Source organism: Chrysemys picta, chromosome 6 (genome assembly GCF_011386835.1).
Source record: "Chrysemys picta bellii isolate R12L10 chromosome 6, ASM1138683v2, whole genome shotgun sequence".
Classification (NCBI taxonomy): Eukaryota; Metazoa; Chordata; order Testudines; family Emydidae; genus Chrysemys; species Chrysemys picta.
This window is the reverse complement of record NC_088796.1, coordinates 51,802,667-51,824,179: the sequence shown is the minus strand read 5'-3', so window position 1 is coordinate 51,824,179 and position 21,513 is coordinate 51,802,667. Positions and strand designations below refer to the sequence as shown.

Here is a 21,513-nt window from a genome sequence, read left to right as displayed (position 1 = left end):
TGAATTTGCTGTGTTTTATCGATATAAGTCAGACTAATAAATTTAGTAATTTTATATTTCATTGTTTATTTTTTTAACCTATAGTAAATGTTCTTTAAATAAATATTTCCCAGAAACAAGAACAGATTCTCAAGAATCATTCCAAGTTCTTATGCCCTTTAGGCAGTTAATTAAAATCCTGACCAAGTGTTAGATTTTTACATCCCAGTATCTTAATTAAAATACTGTGCCTTATTTGTGCAATATTTACTATACAACTAATACCTTGAGCAATGTTATTTATATGAACGCCACCTTTGAGTTTGAGAGAAAAAGATCATTTGAAAATGGTAACTGTTTAACTCTGATATGTCTTTAAAAGACAACTGAGTAATGCTTTTGGTTTATTTAAGTTTTTTTTTAAATGATTGGATTAATGTAAATTAATTGTATCTATTCTGCAGAAGATCTTTTGTATGTAGACTGCTGATCTTGCTAAAATAATATATGAAAATTTTAATGGCTGAATGGTTCTGTTTTTCTTAGTGGCAAATCCCTTTTTTTGACGCCCCTCCACATAATTTGTGCCTTTTATTCTGGGGCTATCACTGCTTTAATTGTCAGTCTTTTTCCCTCTTTCATCACCTACGCATGCAAATCAATTTCATTTACTTTTTGGTTGAGAGAGGACAGTATCTGTATTCTTTAAATCTGAGGATGCAATTTAGGGGTTTCTCTGAATCAGCTTGGGAACAGGTGTTGGAGCAAAGAAGTAAGGTACACCCTTCCACCCTCCATACCAAATGAGAGTGAATAAATGCTGAGTTAGAAACTAAAAATCTTGAGATCACTTAGGCATTGTACATTGCATATGGCTGATACAATCCCAGTGAACCAGCCTTGTTTAGAAGAGCACCCATTTTTAAATGAGTATTGTCTACTTGCTCTCTGTTGTGTGTGTGTTTAGAAGGGGCAGTGGGAGACCTTGAAATGACTTGTAATGCAAAAGTGTAATTTTTTTTTAACTTTCTTTTTTAGTCTGCGATCTTCAACTTTCAGAGCCTACTGACAGTAATCTTGCTGCTCATATGTACCTGTGCTTATATCAGATCCTTGGCTCCCAGCTTACTGGACAAAAATAAAACTGGGTATGTTAATAAGGCTAGTTACTTTTAAAAAAAAATTATAGATTGTCTGCTCACTTTGTAATGAACTGTGTATATCATTTGTGTTCTCACACAAGATGTTTAAAATAGATTAAAATTTTGGTACTAGGCATTTTACATCATCTTTACATACTTCAGAATGTAAGTCAACAGTGTTGTAGTTTGTTCATCCTTACAGAAGATTTTTCTCATCTTAAAATTAAAAATGCTGCTGACATAAATGGGCATCTCATAAAATGAAGAGGATAAAATGGCATTTGCAAGTGACCATGGAATTTTATAGTCGAGATTTTTTTTTACACATATATAAATATAACAAACCCTAGCAAATCTTGCCTGTAGAGCTATTCTGTAGATTTTTAACTTTCTGCCTGAACAGGTGCTTATTAACTTAAACTCTAACAACTTAGCTATAGAAAAAGATTTATTTGGTCATCTATCAGTTTTTCTACTTCCATTTATTCTCACAGATGTGCATGTACTATGTTTGTGTGGTTTTTAAGGTGGGGATGGAAAGAAAGGGGGGGGAACCTTTTATTATAGTTCTATTAAATTAAGTCTTTGAGGGTACAAGTATGAAGGAAAATAGTACCACAGATAGTTAAACATTTAACTAGGAATTCAGATTAAAATGAATTTTCAAAATATTTTATCGAACAAAGCCTCATTATCTCCATAGAAGTGAGTAGTCTCTCATCATGCTGTTTTAATATCTTTCAAAGATATTAAAGGAACTTGCCTTAGAACCAGTGTTGCCTCTAAGCTGCGCACCTGCATGGCCAAACAAGAGTCAGTCAAATGCCACGCACTTGATTAGTAGAGCCGCGCACATCCGGTGACTTGTCTTCAGGTGCCCCTCCCCACACTGCTGTGCTGCCACGCTGCTCCTGCCCTCTGCCTTGGAGCCCTTGGCCAGCTGCTCCCGGGACCCTCCTGTTGCTGTGCAGAGCTGGGGGGGAAGGGTTCTGACATCAGGGTGTCCCCCTCCCCCACCCATGTACCCCATCTCCGCAGAGCAGGGGTGGGGGGACAGGGCTTGGGAGTTCGACAGAGCTGCTTGCAGCCGCTGCAATCTGAATGAGCCTTCAGACTGGTGAGAGCGCCTGTGCTTAAAGAGACAGTGCATGGTCTTTCATGCACTTTTCCAGCAGCTAGCGCGCACACACTCTGTCTCTGTGTCTCTCTCTCTCTCTCTCTCTCACACACACACACACACACACACACACACACACCCCATTTCTCTCTCTCTCACACACACACGCGAGCACGCAGTCTGTCTTGCATGCACATGCACACATACTGTCTCGCACTCACACACATACTCTCTCTGTCTCTCTCACACACACACACACACACACACACACACACACACACACACACACAGAGTCTCTATCGCTCACACATACCTTCCAACACAAACTTGTGGTGGTGTTGCTGTTACTTCTTGGTACTTCCTGCAATACACATACATTCTCTGTAGTTTTATTCTTGCAAAGTGCTGTTATTTTAGTTTTTTGACTGGTCTGCATTTCATAATTTTATTTCTCTCTTATGCTAAAATTTAATTATTTGAGTAGTGAGTTCTAAAATGCCTAACCTGACCTGGCTGGAGTAATTATTTCTATGGTAACTTTTAAAAATATATATATTATATCTAGGTTTTTTGTTTCTACTGGTGGCGCACATCCGCACATTACCTCAATATTGGTGCACGTAACAAACTCATTCCACACATGGATGGAATAAATTAGAGGGAACGTTGCTTAGAACAACTCTGGAAATTTTCTACTTTCCAAACATATAATTGGATTCTCATTATTTTAATTGGTTTTGCTATTGTTGTCCTCTTTTGCCTCATTAGACTGCCAACATGGTATTATCCACTTTGAGTCTTAAAGTCTGGTTCTATTCTGGAAAATGACAGTTTGAAAAGGGCACTAACTTATTTAACAAATTTTCTCCATCGGTGTACTCCAAGTCATATCAGTATTTATATTACTATTTATTACTTATTTCTGTTAATATTGCTGGACCAGCTGTTGTGGGACACTGAGCTGGATTCTGTTCTGGTTGCTTCTCAACAGAATGGTAAATGAGGTACCAATTGCTGGACTAAATTCTGCCCTCATTCACACATATGCAACCCATTTATCAATGATGTTTGAGCCAGGAAGAATAGAGTTTGATATTTAGATCCCATGTTGAGTTTGCAGGCCTGTCATTTAAAATACTATCTTTTTGCTTGAAAATACAGCCAATTTGATCTGGAAGCCATTAAGAACAATAACTATATATTATCCTGCTGTTTCTACATGTACTTTTCAGAACAGACCAATTTTTTAATAATTCTTTACTAAGAGGATTGTATTTGTAAAATCCTTAAAAATGATTTACTCTGTGTTGTAGCTAGAATAGCTCTTATCACACTGGGGTTTTCTTTTAACTTGTACTTGAATGTCTATATAAGAAGATACACCAGCCTTTTCTATTTGGAAAACTAGTATGAAAACATTTATCTGTCCTTACACAAGAAAACCATACCATTACCATTGTCATGAGGGATTTTTCTTGACATTAATAAAGAAGGAAAGACATGAAGATTTACTAAAAGATTTTATTTTTTATCTGAGTTTCTGCTAATGGAGGATAAGACAATAGTCAATGAGGTGTACACAGTAAGAAGTTAGAATATTTATTTTACTGATTAAAATTCTAGTGCTGTTTTTGGCATGTAATACTTCCTTTAATATGGAGCTACTATGTTTACTCTTGAAGCAAATCTCTCTCAAGTACAATAGAACTGTCTTTATGCACCAGAAATGTTTTCAAAGGGTGCTGTCACAGTGGATGACTTAAGCGTTTGATCTGTAGGTTTGTATTTACATAGATGCTGGAAGTGCCATTTTATTTTTGTTTTATATATATATATATATTGAATAATTTGTACCAGAAAATGAAATTTCATTGCTTCCAGGCCAACACTTAGTTTCCTGAAAGTTAGATATTTACAAAGAACTCATATACTGTAAAGCCCCTGTCCCTTTGTGCTAGAATATTCCATGCTTAGTTGGGAATGTCTAGACATACTGGATAAAATGAATTCTAGTGATATTTCATCTTACCACAGAAAAGTATGTACCTCATTATGCCTGCTCTAAATTAGGACCAGCAAAGTATTACTATTTCCTGTTCACTGCTCTTGAGAAATGATCAGCAGTAATATTTATTAGCTACATTTCTGTACTAAGAAAGAAAATTTGGATCTGTTGAGTCACTGTTACTTTAAATACAATCTCATCTTTGATGGATGGGAGATGATACAGCAAAGTGATATAATATACCCCCATAATCTTTAAGAGGCCCCTCGTATTTGCTGCTAGATTTTCTCTTTGCCAAAATAGTAGTATTGAACTGTACCTAGCTAATGCAGCAAAACAAACTTTTAAAAACCTTTTCTTACTTGGAAGTATCTTGAGTACTCCCATGTGCTATATCCTTCCTGTACAGTGGTCTTTCTGATACCATTTGGGATGATGGGATGGAAAAAATTCCATTTATCACCCACTTCAGGAGTTTTAAGCCTCCAAAAATGAAGCAATTTGTTTTCATCTGCGAACTTTTTAGTAACAAATAACTCTATCATTTCAACTGAGAACAGTACATTCTTCCTCTCAACTCATCAGTTTCAAGTGATATCTATCTTTCTTGGGGTGCCAAAGCTTTTAAATTGTGTGTCACCTATACTCTGCCACTCTTCTGAACATGCATCTGGACATACTGTTAAATCACAGTTTGGTAAAGAAGGAAAAGCCTGAAAAAGGCTTAACTGAAAGGAACTCTGTCAAGGTAAAATTTGGCCCCATATCTAGATTTTTCAAATAATTTTTTGGAAAACATAACACTAATAGTAATGCTTCCATTTTCAATTAATTTCCAATGAAAACAGATTTGTTTAAATGTAAACTTTCTTCTCTTGTGTTTGCAACACAAAAGGTGTGCGTTGTTATATATGCACCTCAGAAAGATACTTTCTCTACTTTTATTGCCTAAACTGAGAGGAATGCAGAGTAAAGAATATAAACAGTGAAAAAATGTAGATATCAAAAAACCATTAGGAGATGGGCATGTGAGCAAATACTGTGTAAGTTTCCCCTAACAGGTTGGCAGAGCACTATTTCTGCCCTGGCACTTCGTTGGCAGAGACTGCCATTTGTGTTGGTGTTTTGGAAGGGCAAGAAAAGGATGAGTTCAAATGTTTAATTTGATCAAGTCTTCAGAGGTGAAAAGTTAGTGCTCTAATACACTGTTTCAGTATGGAGAAAAAACTTGAATAGTAAATCATGCATCAAAGGTCATTTAAATTATTTTTAAATTATCATATTAAATGTAGAACTTTAACAACTTTTTATATATCTATACAGATTATTGGGAATATTCTGGAAGTGTGCCAGGATTGGTAAGTGTGTTTTTTCTCCTTGGCTCTGATAGCTAGCTCAAACTCTTTCCATAATACACAATATTATTTCAGTGATTATATGTCTGTACATAGACATGAAAATATATATACTCATATATCAGCTTAAAAATGCAGGATGGTATGAGATCCTGTAGGATTTTGCATGACTGGTTTTGTGATTGCAGGTTTCTGTAGTGTTAAGTGGACTTGTTGCTGAGTGCTTATTAATATCTACATTGTTAAATTTACAAAATCCTTTGGACTAGGCCTTGTTAATTCCTTATATTACATATGTAATAAATAATAATATTTCTTTTGATTTATAATCGTGCAAAATTTACCTATATTGTTAAGAGTTATTTCCCATTAGAAATTCTAAGTGTAAATGTCTGATTTTGGGCAGTAATTTCTCATAATAATAATAATAAAGGGACCTGGAATTTTTCATGTAGTAAAATTCTATTTCATCATAAATAACCTTTCCATTCTCCTTCTTGGTTAGCTTCTCTACCCTTTTCAGCTATTCTTGAAAAGCCATTGGTGCCAAATGGCAAGTATAAAGAGGTTGGTCAACTGTGACCTAGAGGGAAATTTTCACTTTAATTGAAGTCATAATTAATTTAGCCTTCCATGATGCCAGTTGTGGTTAACTTTATATTTCAAATGTCTTTTGGGGAAATGGTACAGCTCAGTGGCAGTTCTGTGTGGGTGTGACAAGTAAAGAACCATCAGGTATACCTTTCTTCTGTGAATAAAGTATTTAAAAGAAAAATGAAATGCTAAAGTTTAGATTGTACAATATATGTATAGCCAACATATACTTATTTGTGTAGCTCTTGCTAGTTGCCACCTCAAGTTTAAATGAAAACTAATTGTTTCCATTTTTCTTTGTCTAGTTATTTAAATGGTAAGAAGTATTTCTCACTATAAACAAAGTGCTGGGGTTGTCTATGTTGCCCAAATGAGAGGTCATTTGTGACACTGACATCAGGAAACTCAGTGTAGGAGACTGCATACAATTTTCTTTTCTAATTCAACACAGTGGAACACTTGCAATCAAAAGTTGAATAATTAAAATATGTGGTTGAAATATTTTTCTGCAGCCCAGTGTTTCCCACAATTCTGAACCTGTGGATTGCTCTCCTCTCTCTGCAGCTCATGGAGGTGGAACAGTCTGGCCATACACAGTTTGGTGTCGCGCAGGCTGGCCACACCCAGTTTGCTCCTACTTGCTGCAGTTTCTCTGCCTCCACAGCAGCAGACAGTGGCAGGGCCGGATTAACTTTTTGTGGGCCAGCGCCAAACATATTTGTGGGCCCCCATTGGGGAAATAGGGCATGTGATGGGGTCTGCAGAGCGTGGGGCTGCTTGAGGGCAATGAGGCGCAGTGTGGGGAGAGTGGCTCCACTCAGTCCAGCACAAGGGCACTGTTTACAAATCCACAACTGCTAGACTCACACTGGCCCACCCAGTCCTGCACTGCCAGCGTGCCCCTTCCACACTGCCCCCATGCCAAGCACCCCCTCACCCAGAGACTTCCCCCACAGATCCCTATGCCCCTGGACCTGCTTTGCCCAGCACCCCCTACCCAGAGACCTCTCCCACAGATCCCAATGCCCCCGGACTAGCTATGCCTAGCGCCCCCTCGCCCAGAGACCTCCCCCACAGATCCCTATGCCCCGGACCTGCTATGCCCAGCATCCCCTGCCCAGAGACCCCTCCTGCTGACCTCCCACCACAACTGCACAGCACCCTGCACACCATACCCCCCTGCCCACCTCCCCCGCCCACAGATCCCCCTGCTGTCCAGCACCCCCTTCACAGTCCCACCATCACAACTGTACAGCGCCCCATATTCCTGAGGGAATTCTGCATCAAATTCTGTGCATAATATTTTAAAGTTCTGCAATTTATTTATTTTTTTACAATAAATAAATGTGGAAGCTCCACCATGGCAGTGGGGAGCACAGGCCACTGAGGTGGGAGAATACCCTGCAGCCTCCCCCGCCCCTCTGGGACAGGGACTTGGCAGTGAGGCCAAACCTGACCCTGACACAGCACAAGGGCCATGCCTGCCACGGAGACACCCTGGAGCCCTGCCCCTTTTGCGCCAGGCACACCAGATGTGGGCAGGGAGGCTCAGCCTGGCAGCAGGATCCAAGTGCAGAGGGACTTAGTGTGGGGGGATCCCAATGGGTGTAAGAGGGTTCTGTGTGGGGCAGTCTGGGTGCGGGTAGCTCAGTGGGGGATCTGGATGCACAGGGAGGTTCCAGGTGCAGGGGCAATGGGAGTCTGCACGGGGGACTAAGTGAAAGTGGTTGGAGCTCAGCAGGGGCTGTGTGTGTAGGTGGTTGGGGCTCCCTGGCAATTACCTGCTTTGCAGGAGCATCTATTTCCTGGTTGGAAGATCTCAAAGCCCTTAATGAGAGAGATCATCCTGACTTTGGCTCCACTTTAAAGAAAGTCTCCCTAGTAACAGCATTTGTAGTTGATGCCTCAATAGGTGCAGTGAGATTCTTAGACCAAGACATGGCTTTCACTTCAGTAGCCAGGCATCACCAATGGCTGTGTCCCTGGAAGGTAGATACTCATTCTAAGTAAGTCTGGTGGTTGGCCAGGTTTACAGGCTTCCTCCTTTTTGGCAAAAAGCTGGATAAGGTGTTGGCTGACAATGCAGCAAAATCCAAACAGCGTCTCCCTTCCCCACTAAGGACCCTCAGAATAGAATATAGACAGTGCTTCAGAGAGAGGCTCTGTTTTCGCTCCTCTTCTTCCAGAAGTACCAGAAAAGGGTCAACAGATTCCCCAAGGAAAAACAGTAGAATCGAGAGCCAAAGGGCAAGTCCAGAAGGATCTGCGACCTTAATCCACTTTATGACAAAGGTCACATAGGCTTCTGCCTAATGCTGAAGCAAGGCAGGATGTCCCATTTCCAGGAGAAATAGTTTTCATTGATCACAGGCAAGTGGGTTAGGGAAATAGTGAGTCAGGGATATTCCTTCAACCTGAGTCATCCCCTCACTCATTCATTATCCAGTCACCTATTTCCAACAACCCCTAAAACACAGTCTGATCCAGAACAAAATATCTCATCTTCCAGATATGGGAGAGATAGCGAGTGTTCCCTCAGAAGAAAGTTTCTCCAGGTTCTACTCCATCATCTTCATTGTACAGAAGTGCATGAGGGGTATTGGGAGGTATTCTCAACCTCAAAAGGCTCAATAAATAGATGAAGAAAATTAAATTTTGAATGGAGACCTTGACTTCTCAGTAGGACTTCTTCATTTCAGTAGATCTAGCAGACACATATCTCCATATCCCCATCAGACTGTGCAGTCACAGACTTCTGAGGCTTGCCTGGAGCAGGAAACATTATCAGTACTGGATATTCTTGTTTGGCCCCACACAGCCCTCAGGTTTATTTACAAAGAGTTTGGTGGTGATAATAGCCAGACTCAGGTTTCACAGAACTCACCTGTATCCTTTCCTAGATGACATCCTGATCAGAGCTCCATTGCAGTCAGCAGCACACAGGGCCATCTCTCAGACACTGAATCTTCTCCATGCACACAGCTTCATCTTCAGTGCCAAGAAAAGTTCTCCGATTCTATCCAGGAATTTATTTTCTTGTGCCAAAGCTGCTATCATACACTCCTGATGCTGTGCATAGCGATCACTTCATCAACACAATCACGCATCAGAAGTTTTCACACCTTCATACTAAAGATGTGGGACCACTCCCCAGAGCACATGAAAGATAAAGTATGGGTTACGACACAGATGTGCATCTATCTATCTGTATGTATCAGTGTGGGCTCAGACATTGTTTTTTTGGTCTCGTACAAGATTTTATATTTCTTTTGTCTGAGAAAAATAGGTTATGAAAACATTTCAGCATGTTCACTGTGTGGTTTGGTTTGATTTCCTTCCTTTGGATTATGTTTCCTGACATGGTAGGTTGCATCTTGGCATTTCCGCTGTTCTTCTCCCCCTCCTTCGTCCAATATGACGTCATGACATACTCAGTGTAGGAAAATGGCTTTGGAGATATTTATGTACTATTATTATCAAATAAAATGTTAGAAGATATGCACAAATACTTCCACCAAAATGTAGGCTTAAACAAATCTCGTTTATCTTTTAATTAATTTGCAGAATAGGTTTAAGCAACCTTTTCATATTCATATATATAAAAGCCTTGAAAACAAGCAAGTGCTTACGTATTTATGAAGTTGTGCTAAAAGCTGTTTAAACGTGCCACATGGTGATGTCTCTTTCAAGAAAATTAAGAGCAGGAAAGTAAAACTCATATAAAAATTGTAATACTCTAACCTGGAGAAAGTGTACTTCCTCAAAAATGAATTTTAAACACATGTGAAAGTCCAGACATTAATTCACTGAGTTATTTGAGGTTCAGTTAAATTGTGCCAGATGATGACGAAGTCTTGTAATGCCATTGTGGTAGCCCCCCTTACTTATTGGGGGTGTCACTGAGTATTTTATTTTTCTTTTGCAATGGCAAGATGTTACTCAAAATTGGAGGACCTGCATTTGATAATCCTGAGGGCATTCTGTGCCAAAAAAATAAAAATTCTGTGCACAATATTTTAAAATTCTGCAAGTTTTATTTGTCAATAAATAAATGCAGAGGCTCCAGCATGGCAGTGGGGAACACAGGCCACTCACTGGCTGCACGAAGGTGGGACATCACCCTGCAGCCTCCCAATCCCCCCACCCTGGGGACACTAACTCAGTGGTAAGGCTGCACCTGACCCTGACACAGCACAAGGCCTGGGCCTGGCCCAGAAACACGCTGGGGCCCTGCCCTTCTGTGCCAGGGTCACCAGGTGTGGGGCAGGCAGGCTCATCCAGGCAGGATCCAAGTGTGAAGGGATCCAGGTGTGGGGGGAGAGGATTCCGTGTGGGACATTCTAGCTGCAGGCAGCTCGATGTGGGGGGATCTGGATGCACAGAGGCTTGTTGGGGGGGGGTTCCAGGTGCAGGGCAATGGGACTCTGCAGGAGCCTCCAGGTGAAGGTGGTTGGTGCTCAGCAGAGGGGTCTGGGTGCTGGGGGAGTTGGGGTGGGGGTCTGGGTGCAACTAATTGGGGGTCTGTGGCATGGGGGTCTGGTTGTGGGGGTCAGGATGGTGCAGGGGGTTGGGTTCGTCAAGGTGGAGATTTGAGTACAGGGAGCTCAGTGGGGGTGGTCTGGGGGCAGGGAGCTCCAGATACAGTGGTTGAGCTTCGGTGGGGTTTGGTTATGGAGGGCTAGGGTGGTTCTGGGTATATGGGGTGAGGCTTGATGGGGGTGTCTGGGTATGGGAGGTCCGGATGCACAGGAGTTGGGTGGATGGGGGGCAGCTCCCCTTACAGTGACCTCTCCCCCGCAGCGGAGGAGCGATGGGGGCAGGAAGCAGGGCAGGATGCTGAGCTTCCTGCAGCTGGGAGAGGTTTCTGGGGGTGGGTCTGACACAGCCCCCGCCACTCCTTACAGGGGAAGAGGAAGTCCCATCCTCTTCTGCTTCCAGCGCAGCCGAGACTAGCAACTGATTCCGGCTAAGCATAGGAGCCACTGGCTGGAGTGTCCCCAGCCCTGTGGTTATTTGCTGCTCTGGGTTCCTGAAAAGAAGTACCTGCACAGCTAGGGAGTGGTGTGTGGCTGCTCCTGCAGCTTCCCTGTCAGAAAATCATTTTTCTGCAGGGAAAGCAAAGAAATCTGTGGGGGACATGAATTCTGCACATGCACAGTGATGCAGAAGTCCCCCAGGAGTAATGTGAAAGAAAGTATTTGTATGTAGATTCAATATAAATATTGTACCAATTCAAGAGCTCTGGCAGCTTTTTTTCTTTAACAAACACTTTTTCTGGAAACTACAGCTTGGAAAAAAAAATTCTAGTTGAGAGATGAACTTTCAAGAATGTCCTTAATAGCAAAGGGAAATTTAATTGGGCTCCATTAACACCAAACAGTGTCAACTCTGTGCCTTTACATTCCAAAATGATTAAAAATGAAAATCTTCTCTCAAAGATCATTCTTGTTTTGTTAATGTATTACCAGAGTCCTCGTTCTCTAGTTTGACCATACACTCTCATGTAGGAAGCTTTTTTTCAGCAGACAGCAGAGAGAGAACTGTCAATGAGATAAATGGGGTGATGCTGAGTGGAGGAAGGGCAGAAACCAAATGCACCACTGCTCACTTTGTTGGAGGATATAAATATAACCACCATATAAAAGGTTGGGGTGTGGCTAAAGTATATAATAATATATACCTATCTCATAGAACTGGAAGGGCCCTTGAAAGGTCAGCGAGTCCAATCCCCTGCTTTCACTAGCAGGACCAAGTACTGATTTTTGCCCCAGATCCCTAAGTGGCCCCCTCAAGGATTGAACTCCTAACACTAGGTTTAGTAGGCCAATGCTCAAACCACTGAGCTATCCCTTCCCCACCTCTTCTGCCATCGCTCCTCTAACACCAGCAGCCTGGGACTTGTGCTATGCTCCAATCAGCTCCCTCTCACAGGCTGTAATGTCTCATTCAGAGCTTATCTGTACTCCAACTTGCAGTGGTTTAGTTTAATGTGATATTAAACCAGTGCAAGTGTGCGCCTGTAGATACTTACTCTGTTCTGAACCAGGCTGATTTGATTTAGCTTAAGTCCTTTAGGAAGAGTTTGAAGCTAAACTGAAATAAGAATGTCCACGCGCACACACGTTAAGTTAAACTGGTGCTGATGTCTGCGAAGATGAGCCCTCACGGCGGCAGGGTGGGTTCCACACAGCGGCAGACATCCCAGCCCCAACTCCAATATAGTGATCCTGTGCCTGTTCATGTTCCAGTCTCTTTTTTCATATTCAACCTTCTCATGCCTTGAGAGGCCCCAGTGGCATAGAATCAAAGAAGTGAAGGACTGGAAGGGACCTAAGTAGGTCATCTAGTCCAGTCCCCTGCACTCAAGGCAGGACTAAGTAATAACTAGACCATTCCTGTCAGGTGTCTGTCTAACCAGTTCTTAAAACTCTCCAATGATGGAGATTCCATAACTTAATTCTGGATCAGAGGGGCAAGAAAAGTCCTCCTTGATCTACAAGACAATGAAACCGCAAAGAAATCTGTTCATTGAATGAATGTAACTTCATATAGAGCCAGGGCCGGCTCCAGGCACCAGCTTACCAAGCAGGTGCTTGGGGCAGCCACTTCGGAGAGGGGTGGCACGTCCAGCTGTTCAGCAGCAATTCGGCGGACGGTCCCTCACTCCTGCTTGGAGCGAAGGACCTCCTGCCAAATTGCCGCCGCAAATCGTGGCTTTTTGTTTGTTTGTTTTGGCTGCTTGGGGCAGCCAAACCCTGGAGCTGACCCTATATAGAGCTATGATTGTTGTTTATTGGAAGTAGTGCAAACAAATAGTTCAGGATTATAGAAACCTTTGACATAATTAGAACAGTAGCAATAGTTGGAAGAAATGTTTCTGCAATAGATATCTCTGGTACTCTTTGTATTTTTAATCCTGGTTATCATTTTGAAAATGTATGGGCCAGATTCTCTCCACCTTCTGGCTATATTATGCCTCTCTAGCAGTACAAAGGAGCTGGAATCTGGGCATATCAAGTTAGCTGCAAACTTCCTCTGAGAGCTGGCTCCTACACCACTCCTAGGCTGGGTGTAGAACAGTTCCCAACCTTGGCTCATGACCCATTTGTAAATATTTATGGCCTGTCGCAACTCTGTAATTAGTCTGCAGGTGGAGGCCCTGGGGCAGAGCCATAACTAGGCATTTTGGCACCTGGGGCAAGCAAGCATATTTGCACCCCCTACCAGAGGGGATGCATGGGAGGGGGATGCACCTGGGGTCACATGCTCCTCCAGATTTTTTGGTTGCAGCCCCCCAACCCAAACAGACTCGGCAGCCTGCTGAGGTGAGTCAGGGGGTGTAGGTGGTGCTCCCTCCCCAAACCCCACTGTCCCACATCGCCTGGCATCGCTGCCCTGCTGCACTTGCCTTGCTCTGGTTACAGCATACCCTGGGGGTGGTTTCAGTCAGATCCTGCCCCCAGGGTGGGAAGGGGAGGGGGGTTTGAGTCCTGCCTGGCATTCACCCCACAGGGGCAGCTCCTGCAGTACTTGTGCTATGGGGCTGGCTGGGCTTGGCTCTCTGCTGTGGGCATTGCAACCTCTAGTGTTGCCGCAGAGTTCAGTTTTGGCCCAGACCCCCTGACTGGACCAAATCTGTAAGAGTGGAGTTGTGAGCTGGCTCACGGGGTTGCAGTGCCACTCAAATTTGGCCTACCCAGATTCCTGATGACTGGGCCAAACCTGAGTGGTGCTCGGACACCAGAGATTGCAGTGCCTGGAGCAGGGAGGTGAGCCCAGCCAGCCCTGTGGGATAGGAGCTGCCACATGGCCCTTTGAAACATTTTGGCGACCTAATTTTTAGGCCCCGACCCAAAGGTTGAGAAATGCTGGTGTAGAGGGTGTAATGGGAGGGAGCATGGCCAAGCACTGATGAGCTACATCTGTTCTCAATGGATATAGAGCAGCCGGGGAGCTGTTTAAGCTAAACTGTGCTGAGACAGAGCTAGGCAGAGATTCGGGGAACCATAACTGGCTTCTTGATGCCCTCCTCTCTCCTCCCTGTTTTGCCAAGTGCACCTTGGATGCAACAGAAAATCTGCCTCTATATCTTTCACTTACAATTTTCCCCTTCTCCACCCTCTCTTGCACCTTCCTTCAACATCCTAAAATAGCCGCATTCACATTTTTACAATACTTTCAAGAGTAACTACTGAATATAATCTTCTATTTTACTAATTTAAACAGGATTGTAATTATTATATCATACATTAGATATGTCTGCCTGCTCCTGTGGTGACATCTGGTCAGTAATTCACTTTGATTCTTTCCACCAGGTGAACGGAAGAGTCCATATGTAGCTGTGTGCTGTATAGTGATGGCCTTCAGTATTCTGTTTGCACAGTAGCAACTGAAGAATGTCAAGAATATCTTTCTGTCAAGCCAATGGCTTAATGAACTTTGAGCAGCAAAAAAGATGAAAAGCATATTCTAACCCCTCTAGCTCTCTGTTGCGTGTATTGGATGGGCCATACTTTTGGCAAGCCTTTCCTTTTTTTTTTTTTTTCCTGTTAGTGGACCATTGTGTACAGTTTAACAAAATGTAATTCTGGAATTGAAGACCCGTATTTTGATTATTGATGTTGTTATAAATTCTGCAAAGGTCATTCACATGCATTGTATATTGGATTTCAAAGTGGTTATTTTTAAGCCATGCAATTGAAAACAAAGTTAATAAATATATATCAGTTTGAGAGGTCTCTTTCTGTGTGCTTAAAAAGACATTCCTAGAACAGGAAGACCAACTCTGGTAGGAATAAAAAATCCACATCATCATAGAATATGGTTACAGAAATGCATTCACTTCACTATTAATTCATTTAATAAATTCCTGTGTATTTCATGGCCAACACATTTATGTACACTAATCATACTACTTCTGGTTTAAATTACATCTCCAATTTTAATACTTTTTAAAACACTTCTTATACAAATATACAGTAATAATGGATGCAGGTCTTATCAAATTTAAAAAGAAACTATTTCTACAATTAAGGGTCATCATCATTGCAAATCATGTAGTTTTGTATCTAACTACCTGATTAGAATACACAAAGTTGGGTGTTGTGAACTCAAACCAGTATGTGTATAAACTGTACATGTGCATTTTTAGAAGGTAAAGTTCTCCAAATATTTTCAATACTGTGCCACAAAGGAATTCTAATGGCTGTACAGATGAGTTTTGTTAATGTGCTGTTTAGTACATCAACCCTTTCTAAACTGAAGATTTTATGTAATCTAGCCATTCATTTAACTGTTTGAGCAGCCTTGTAAGGGCCAGTGTTCTAAAGGGTAAGAAAAGCTACTGTAATTAAATTAACTGCTGCATATTAATGCTTGCATTTTGGGTTTATTCCATATTTCTGCAAGCTTTAGACTTTAAAAAACTATCTAGTAACTTATTTTGATAGCGTGCCTGAAAGGCATATTTATACTCAGTGACATTAAAATTTTTTCCAGCATCTAAGAGTTGTCACCATCACCATTGGCATTTTGAAAAGCTAAGTGTAATCAGAATGAGCAAGGTGGCACTAAAACAAACTGGAAGATGTACAGAAGTCACTAAATTCTTGTTAGAAAAATACTGTTCAGTTGCTACAGATGCCTAAGTTACATTGAATGCAGATTGCTCTATGTCTCAGAGAAGAAGTGACTATTTGACACCTGTTAACTGTTATACAAGCAGGTGATGGGTATAGCCAAGCTGATGCTATCATGCAATTCTGAATGCTTAGATTCATTTTTCTAGCTACAAAATAGAAATATAAGTAAGACTGAGCAGTTGAGAATGGGTCACATTTTTGGCTGCTGTTTGCTCTAATCTATGCCAAACAGATGGTTCGGTATGCAGCAATCCAAGATCAGAAGATTACAAAGGTGAACTTTGTGACCATTCCACATGCCTTGACCTGTGCTGTGAGTGTTTTGTCTCTGGTCTTCAAGATTTGGTCCGATCTTTAAATTTGAGTTCCAAAAAGCAGTTTCAAAGTTATGTGGTTACAGGTTTCCTTTTCCAGAAGATTTTTAGAAACAAAGAAAAACCCTACTGTGGCCTCTGTCACATGTAAATTATGCATCCCAAAGAATTGTTTGATAAAACAATTACTGCATGTCTCTTTATATTAGATTCACATTTAGTTTGTTGTATTTACAGAATTCCAAACTTTAAAAAAAAAAGATGTTTGATATAACAATGATATTCATGTACAGCCCCACCTCATCTAGTTCCTAATATTCCCTACTATTCCAAGCCACAGATTTAACCATATGGTGAAGCAATCCAAACAGTGTTGTTGTTTTTTTTTTCATGCTTGAGTATCTAGAAACATAGCAAACTAATACTTTAAAAGAGCTCTCTGGGTAAATGTCTTTTTATTTTTCCTTTTCAAAACAGTTAATGTTACTGGCCAACAAATTCAGAAATAAAAACTTTCTTGAACTATGCATTGTATTGCTTCATTTTAAAATGTTTGATAATTAGATTTGTAGGCCTAAAGTAACATTCTTGTTGTACAAAATACTTCTGCATATTAACTATGCTTACATCCATGCTGCAGATACGTCTGTGAATTCTTGACATTAGTTCCCCTGATGTTTTATAGGAAGCACCACTGAAATCAGTTGTAATTTATGGGACATTAATAGGTATATCTCCATATATTATATCTCATAGAGTTGGAAGGGACTCTGAAAGGTCATGGAGTCCAGCCCCTTGCCTTCACTAGCAGGACCAAGTACTGATTTTGCCCCAGATCCCTAAGTGGCCCCCTCAAGGATTGAGCTCACAACCCTGGGTTTAGCAGACTAATGCTCAAACCACTGAGCTATCCCTCCCCCATGCTCCTATGCTAGCTGCATGTTGGCTGAGCAGTTCTGCTTCTGCGACAAAACCAGATAAATAGAATTAATGTCTAGCCAGTTGCTTACAATGTACATATTAAGAACCAGTAGGGAATCCACACAGCACGGTCTGTTGTGCTATGCAGTGAACAGTGCCATCTATTCTTAAGGTTGGCCATTTCTTCCCATTGTAAGATCTTTTTCCAGTTCCTTTTAACTTTGCTAGACTTTAACCATTGAGGTTGAAATTTGCTCTAGCAGGCTGATTTTCTGGGGAAAGTTTCAGCCAAAACAGTTCAGCTCTCTCAGAGAACAAGGGTAGCAGAAAATGTTGTTTTACAGAGGGTTTTTTTTGTTTTAAAGAAAATAGCCATTTTGGTGAGACGCTTCCTGGTCTGTCCTGTGCTCTGAAGCCCCACCCTTCCCCCATTAGGCAATGTATGGAAGAAAGGATGTTGACTCAAATGCAGAGGGGAAAGAGTAGATTTGGGCATGGAGGTGGTGGCGGGAGAGACTTGAGAGTGGCTAGGCAAGTAGACCACAACTGAGAGCTAGGGAATGGGAGGACTGGGAACTACTGAGAGGGGGAGATGAGCAGGTGGGGGAAAACCGATCTGACGAGCTGGATTTGGGGGGCAGAACAGGAACTAATTGGGCAAAGACACTGTGATCCACTGATGGAGAGAGAGAACTCCTGGCTGGAGTGTGTGGTGAGTACTGGAATTAGGAAATGCCTGTTAAGGTTGCTTGTGAACATTTATTTGGACCTCTTGTGCATATGTATTGTGCTACAATCTTTAATTACATGATCACATAACCATTTTTTCCCTATAAGACCCCATTCAGTGCACAGGATTTGACCAGCTCTGGCTTCTTACAACTATCTTAAATGAAAGGTGGTGATTTTGCTCAATCCATAACAAAAACATTGTTTACAAGTGACATTAGCCCGTCTGAAAAGCCCCAGATTAATGGGCCTCGAGCATGAACCCTAAAGCAATTGGAGCTCTTTAGCAGCAGGTCAGATGAAGCACTGAAAATTGTAGTGTATGCCCTACCAATACTCTCCTTCTTTAAACTAGACTAATTGCCTTGTCGGGTAAAAGTGTTTTCTTCAAGCCCATGTCATCTTCGGCCGAGCTCTCTGAGACTGTCATGAGAACATTTGTGTCAATATAGGTAAAATGAGGACTTGTCTACTGAGAACAGGATTAAAACCACCAAATAAATTTCACATAGGCCAAAAAAGTCCTCTTAGATGGTAACCTACTGTTCGTTACTGAGCTAAATTGGCTTAGTAGTTGCCTCTTAAGGGTGAAAGACTATCCCATTACCAATCAACACTACCTTTTTTCCTTTTAGACGAAAACATTATTTGATGGTAAAGGCTCACATTTCTGAGTCTTTCCTCTGATTCTCTGTCCAACCGTGGGATGCAGATGTGAACATTTTCTCCTCATTTTGGAAGATTGAAGGAGAGGAATGGTGTAAGTTAGGATGCACCAGAGATTCCTATCAAGAAACTAGTTTTGCTACAGATTTCCAAAGAGAAATGATAGCTTTTTTTAGAAGCTACTTTCTTCTCACTATTCTGTTTTGCAATGGGATTGTTAACCTCTTGTTGTTAATCGTCCCTTATATTTGATGGGTAGGACAATGCATTAGAGAGCTATTTCCAAAGCACTTGTGTGGGACTAAGCACCAGAAACAAAAAATTAGAGTTTACTTTCTTTTCTTTTTTTTAAATGAAGGGCCTAATGCAGCATTCAAATTCTTTGCAATGTTTATTTTAGCAATATCCAAAATGATCTGTGAAGCAGATGGTGGTGGTCACCTCGTGCTGGGATGGTCACAGAAGCAAAGAAGAGCCACCAACTTGTCACAACAAACTTTTTTTCAAAAATGACAATACGTGTTAAATATGCATGCCAATTTTTCTATTACCACCATATTAGGTGAACAATTACTGTTGCCACATGGCTATTGAAAGACACGGAGAAACAGTCTATTCCTGACATACACCAGGCTATGCTTTCTATACTTATTGCTGATAGAAACACAGTGGTTGTTGAACTGTGGTACTTTTAAAAAAGAAAACAATGTTCACTGAAAAGGTCCAGATTAGAAATAACTCAGAGATTGCAAACCCATGAAAAGTATTTTGGTATTTGTTCTAATTGTCTCTGCCAGACGAAGTCTGCTTTGAATTGTTTCATCAGGTAATTGGCCTTAAAAGTAACCATATTGGAGAGGCTCTGTGTAGAGTCAGATGCATTCACATGTTTTCAGTACATACACTGAAAACATTCAGTGATTTCTATATATATTAGGAATCACTGAGATATACCTATCTCATAGAGTTGGAAGGGACCCTGAAAGGTCATCAAGTCCAGCCTCCTGCCTTCACTAGCAGGACCAAGTACTGATTTTGCCCCAGATCCCTAAGCGGCCCCCTCAAGTATTAAACTCACAACCCTGGGTTTAGCAGGCTAATGCTCAAACCACTGAGCTACCCCTATCCCTCCTAAGCATGCAAAATGTATAGGGGGAGAAGAGGGAAGAGTTAAAGATGTCCCTCTGACCTTGGAGCCTATGAGAGGCAGGAGAACCATAAGAGGCTGGAGTTAATACCAAGGGAGGACGAGATTTCAAAGAGGGCAAGACAGACTGTGTCAAAAATAGTAGGAAAGTCAAGGAAGATGAGGATGAAAAAGAAGTTCTGAATTTTGGCCACAACATCTGTGTGAGAAGTTTAGAAGAATGGAGATGATAAAAAGCCAGAGGGAATCCAGAGTGGAATTAGAGAAGAGGAACTTAAATCAATGGCTGTAGGTAATGTATGCTTAGATGTGAAGGGACAAAGGAAGATGATATGGTAGCTTAGGAGGCAGATGGGGTCAAGTATGGACTTTTATTTTTTTTATTTATTTTTTTAAAAAGGGGTGAGCATATGCTTATACTGTGAAGGGAAGAAATCATAAAGAGGAGGGGCTGAGAGTGGAGATAAGGGAATGGTTGGACTCACTAATAGATGGAGGAGCTAATAGGAGGAGAGCAGACAAGAATCATCAATATTGGTAAAAGTAGGCACGGAAGGACAGGCGAGGTGGGAGGTCATGTCATGTCTTGTTAACTCTTTGAAAAAGTCAATAAAATACTGTGAGGGGATGGAGGCATGTGCAGCAGGTGAAGGCCAGGGTGACAGCTAGATGACTGAGCTTGGGCATGGTATTATTCTGTGAAGGGTAGAAAAGTAGTACTATTTGACAAAAAGGGTGGTGGCAATGAAGGAGATAGGACCACATCTATAGTGGAAGACGTTCACCTGGTCATGAGATTAATTCCATTCAGGCAGCAGAATGAAAGCGGTTTTTATTCACTAGGCAATTTTGTTTGAATTACATCAACCACAGTAAGTCCATTTGTGATTAAATACATATTTCAATTGGGATAAAAGAGCAACATATTGCAATAAGGCAACTTATTTCCTTCATTATTTCTTCATGGTAAAATTTAGCCCATGGTGTGAGCTTGGTGAAGGATATGAAGCCAAACTGAGAATCTGCTGACAATTTTGGGCTGGACTACACTGATAAGTTACATTGGCTTAGCTACCTCTCTCAGGGTTGTGAAAAAATCCACACTCTTGAGAAATGTAGTTAAGCCAACATAACCGCCATGTAGACCTGCCCAATTGTCAGCATGCCTGTAGGGTTAGTCCCTGCATAAAAGACAGTTGGGGTTGGGGGAGAGATGCATGTGTCCCAATGTGCCCAGTGGCTCAGGCACTCACCTAAGATTTGGGAGACCCAAGTTTGACTCCCTTCTGTTCCCCATTTGGAGCAGGGACTTGAGGCCAGGTCTCCCACATCCAAGCAAGCATCCTAACCACCAGGCTATTCAGTATTCTGGGGTGGGTCTCTATCTGCTTTTTCCGCAAAGAAGGGCTCATCTGGCTTAGGCCCCAAACTCCAGGAGAAGGTTCATGGCTCAGAGTCTCATGAAGAGGGAAGTGCCTATCTCTAGCTTATCCGTTTGGCACCTGGTACCCAGATCAATGGGAGTTAGATACCTAAGTGCCTTTGTAAATATGAGCCCTAAACTCTGTATTTCACTCCTGAGTAACTTAGGTGGGTCCCTGCACTGCTTGCTGGCTTCTGAGAATCCCTTTTCTTAGACACTTATCTTTCCCCCTACAATGATTGGGGAGCCTTGGCACCTAACTTGGGGCTGAGAATTCCACTATGCAACAGCGCAGGAGGGGTTAAGCAGTGCAACCTTTATGAATCTTGCCCTAGACTCCTAAGCCTCATTGATTTTCATTGGGAGGAGTCAATGGGACTTGATAATGTAAATCACTTAAGTGCTTTTGACAGTTTTACCCTATGAATAATGCAGTTGCAGAGTTAACCCACAGCATCTGAGAAAAAATTTCTTTTTGAG

The 21,513-nt window shown here is 41.6% G+C and overlaps 1 protein-coding gene across 1 annotated transcript in view; it reads left to right on the top strand.

Annotated features, from left to right (window-relative positions):
* TMEM167A (transmembrane protein 167A) overlaps nucleotides 1–16,674 on the top strand; it is a 29,186-nt gene extending 12,512 nt beyond the window's left edge. The window contains exons 2-4 of the mRNA XM_005288162.4: nucleotides 1,018–1,127; nucleotides 5,567–5,601; nucleotides 14,508–16,674. Coding sequence (XP_005288219.1) covers nucleotides 1,018–1,127; nucleotides 5,567–5,601; nucleotides 14,508–14,578 — 216 coding nt within the window. The 3' untranslated portion in view covers nucleotides 14,579–16,674. The remainder of the gene's footprint in view (nucleotides 1–1,017; nucleotides 1,128–5,566; nucleotides 5,602–14,507) is intronic.
* Nucleotides 16,675–21,513: the final 4,839 nt, after the last annotated feature.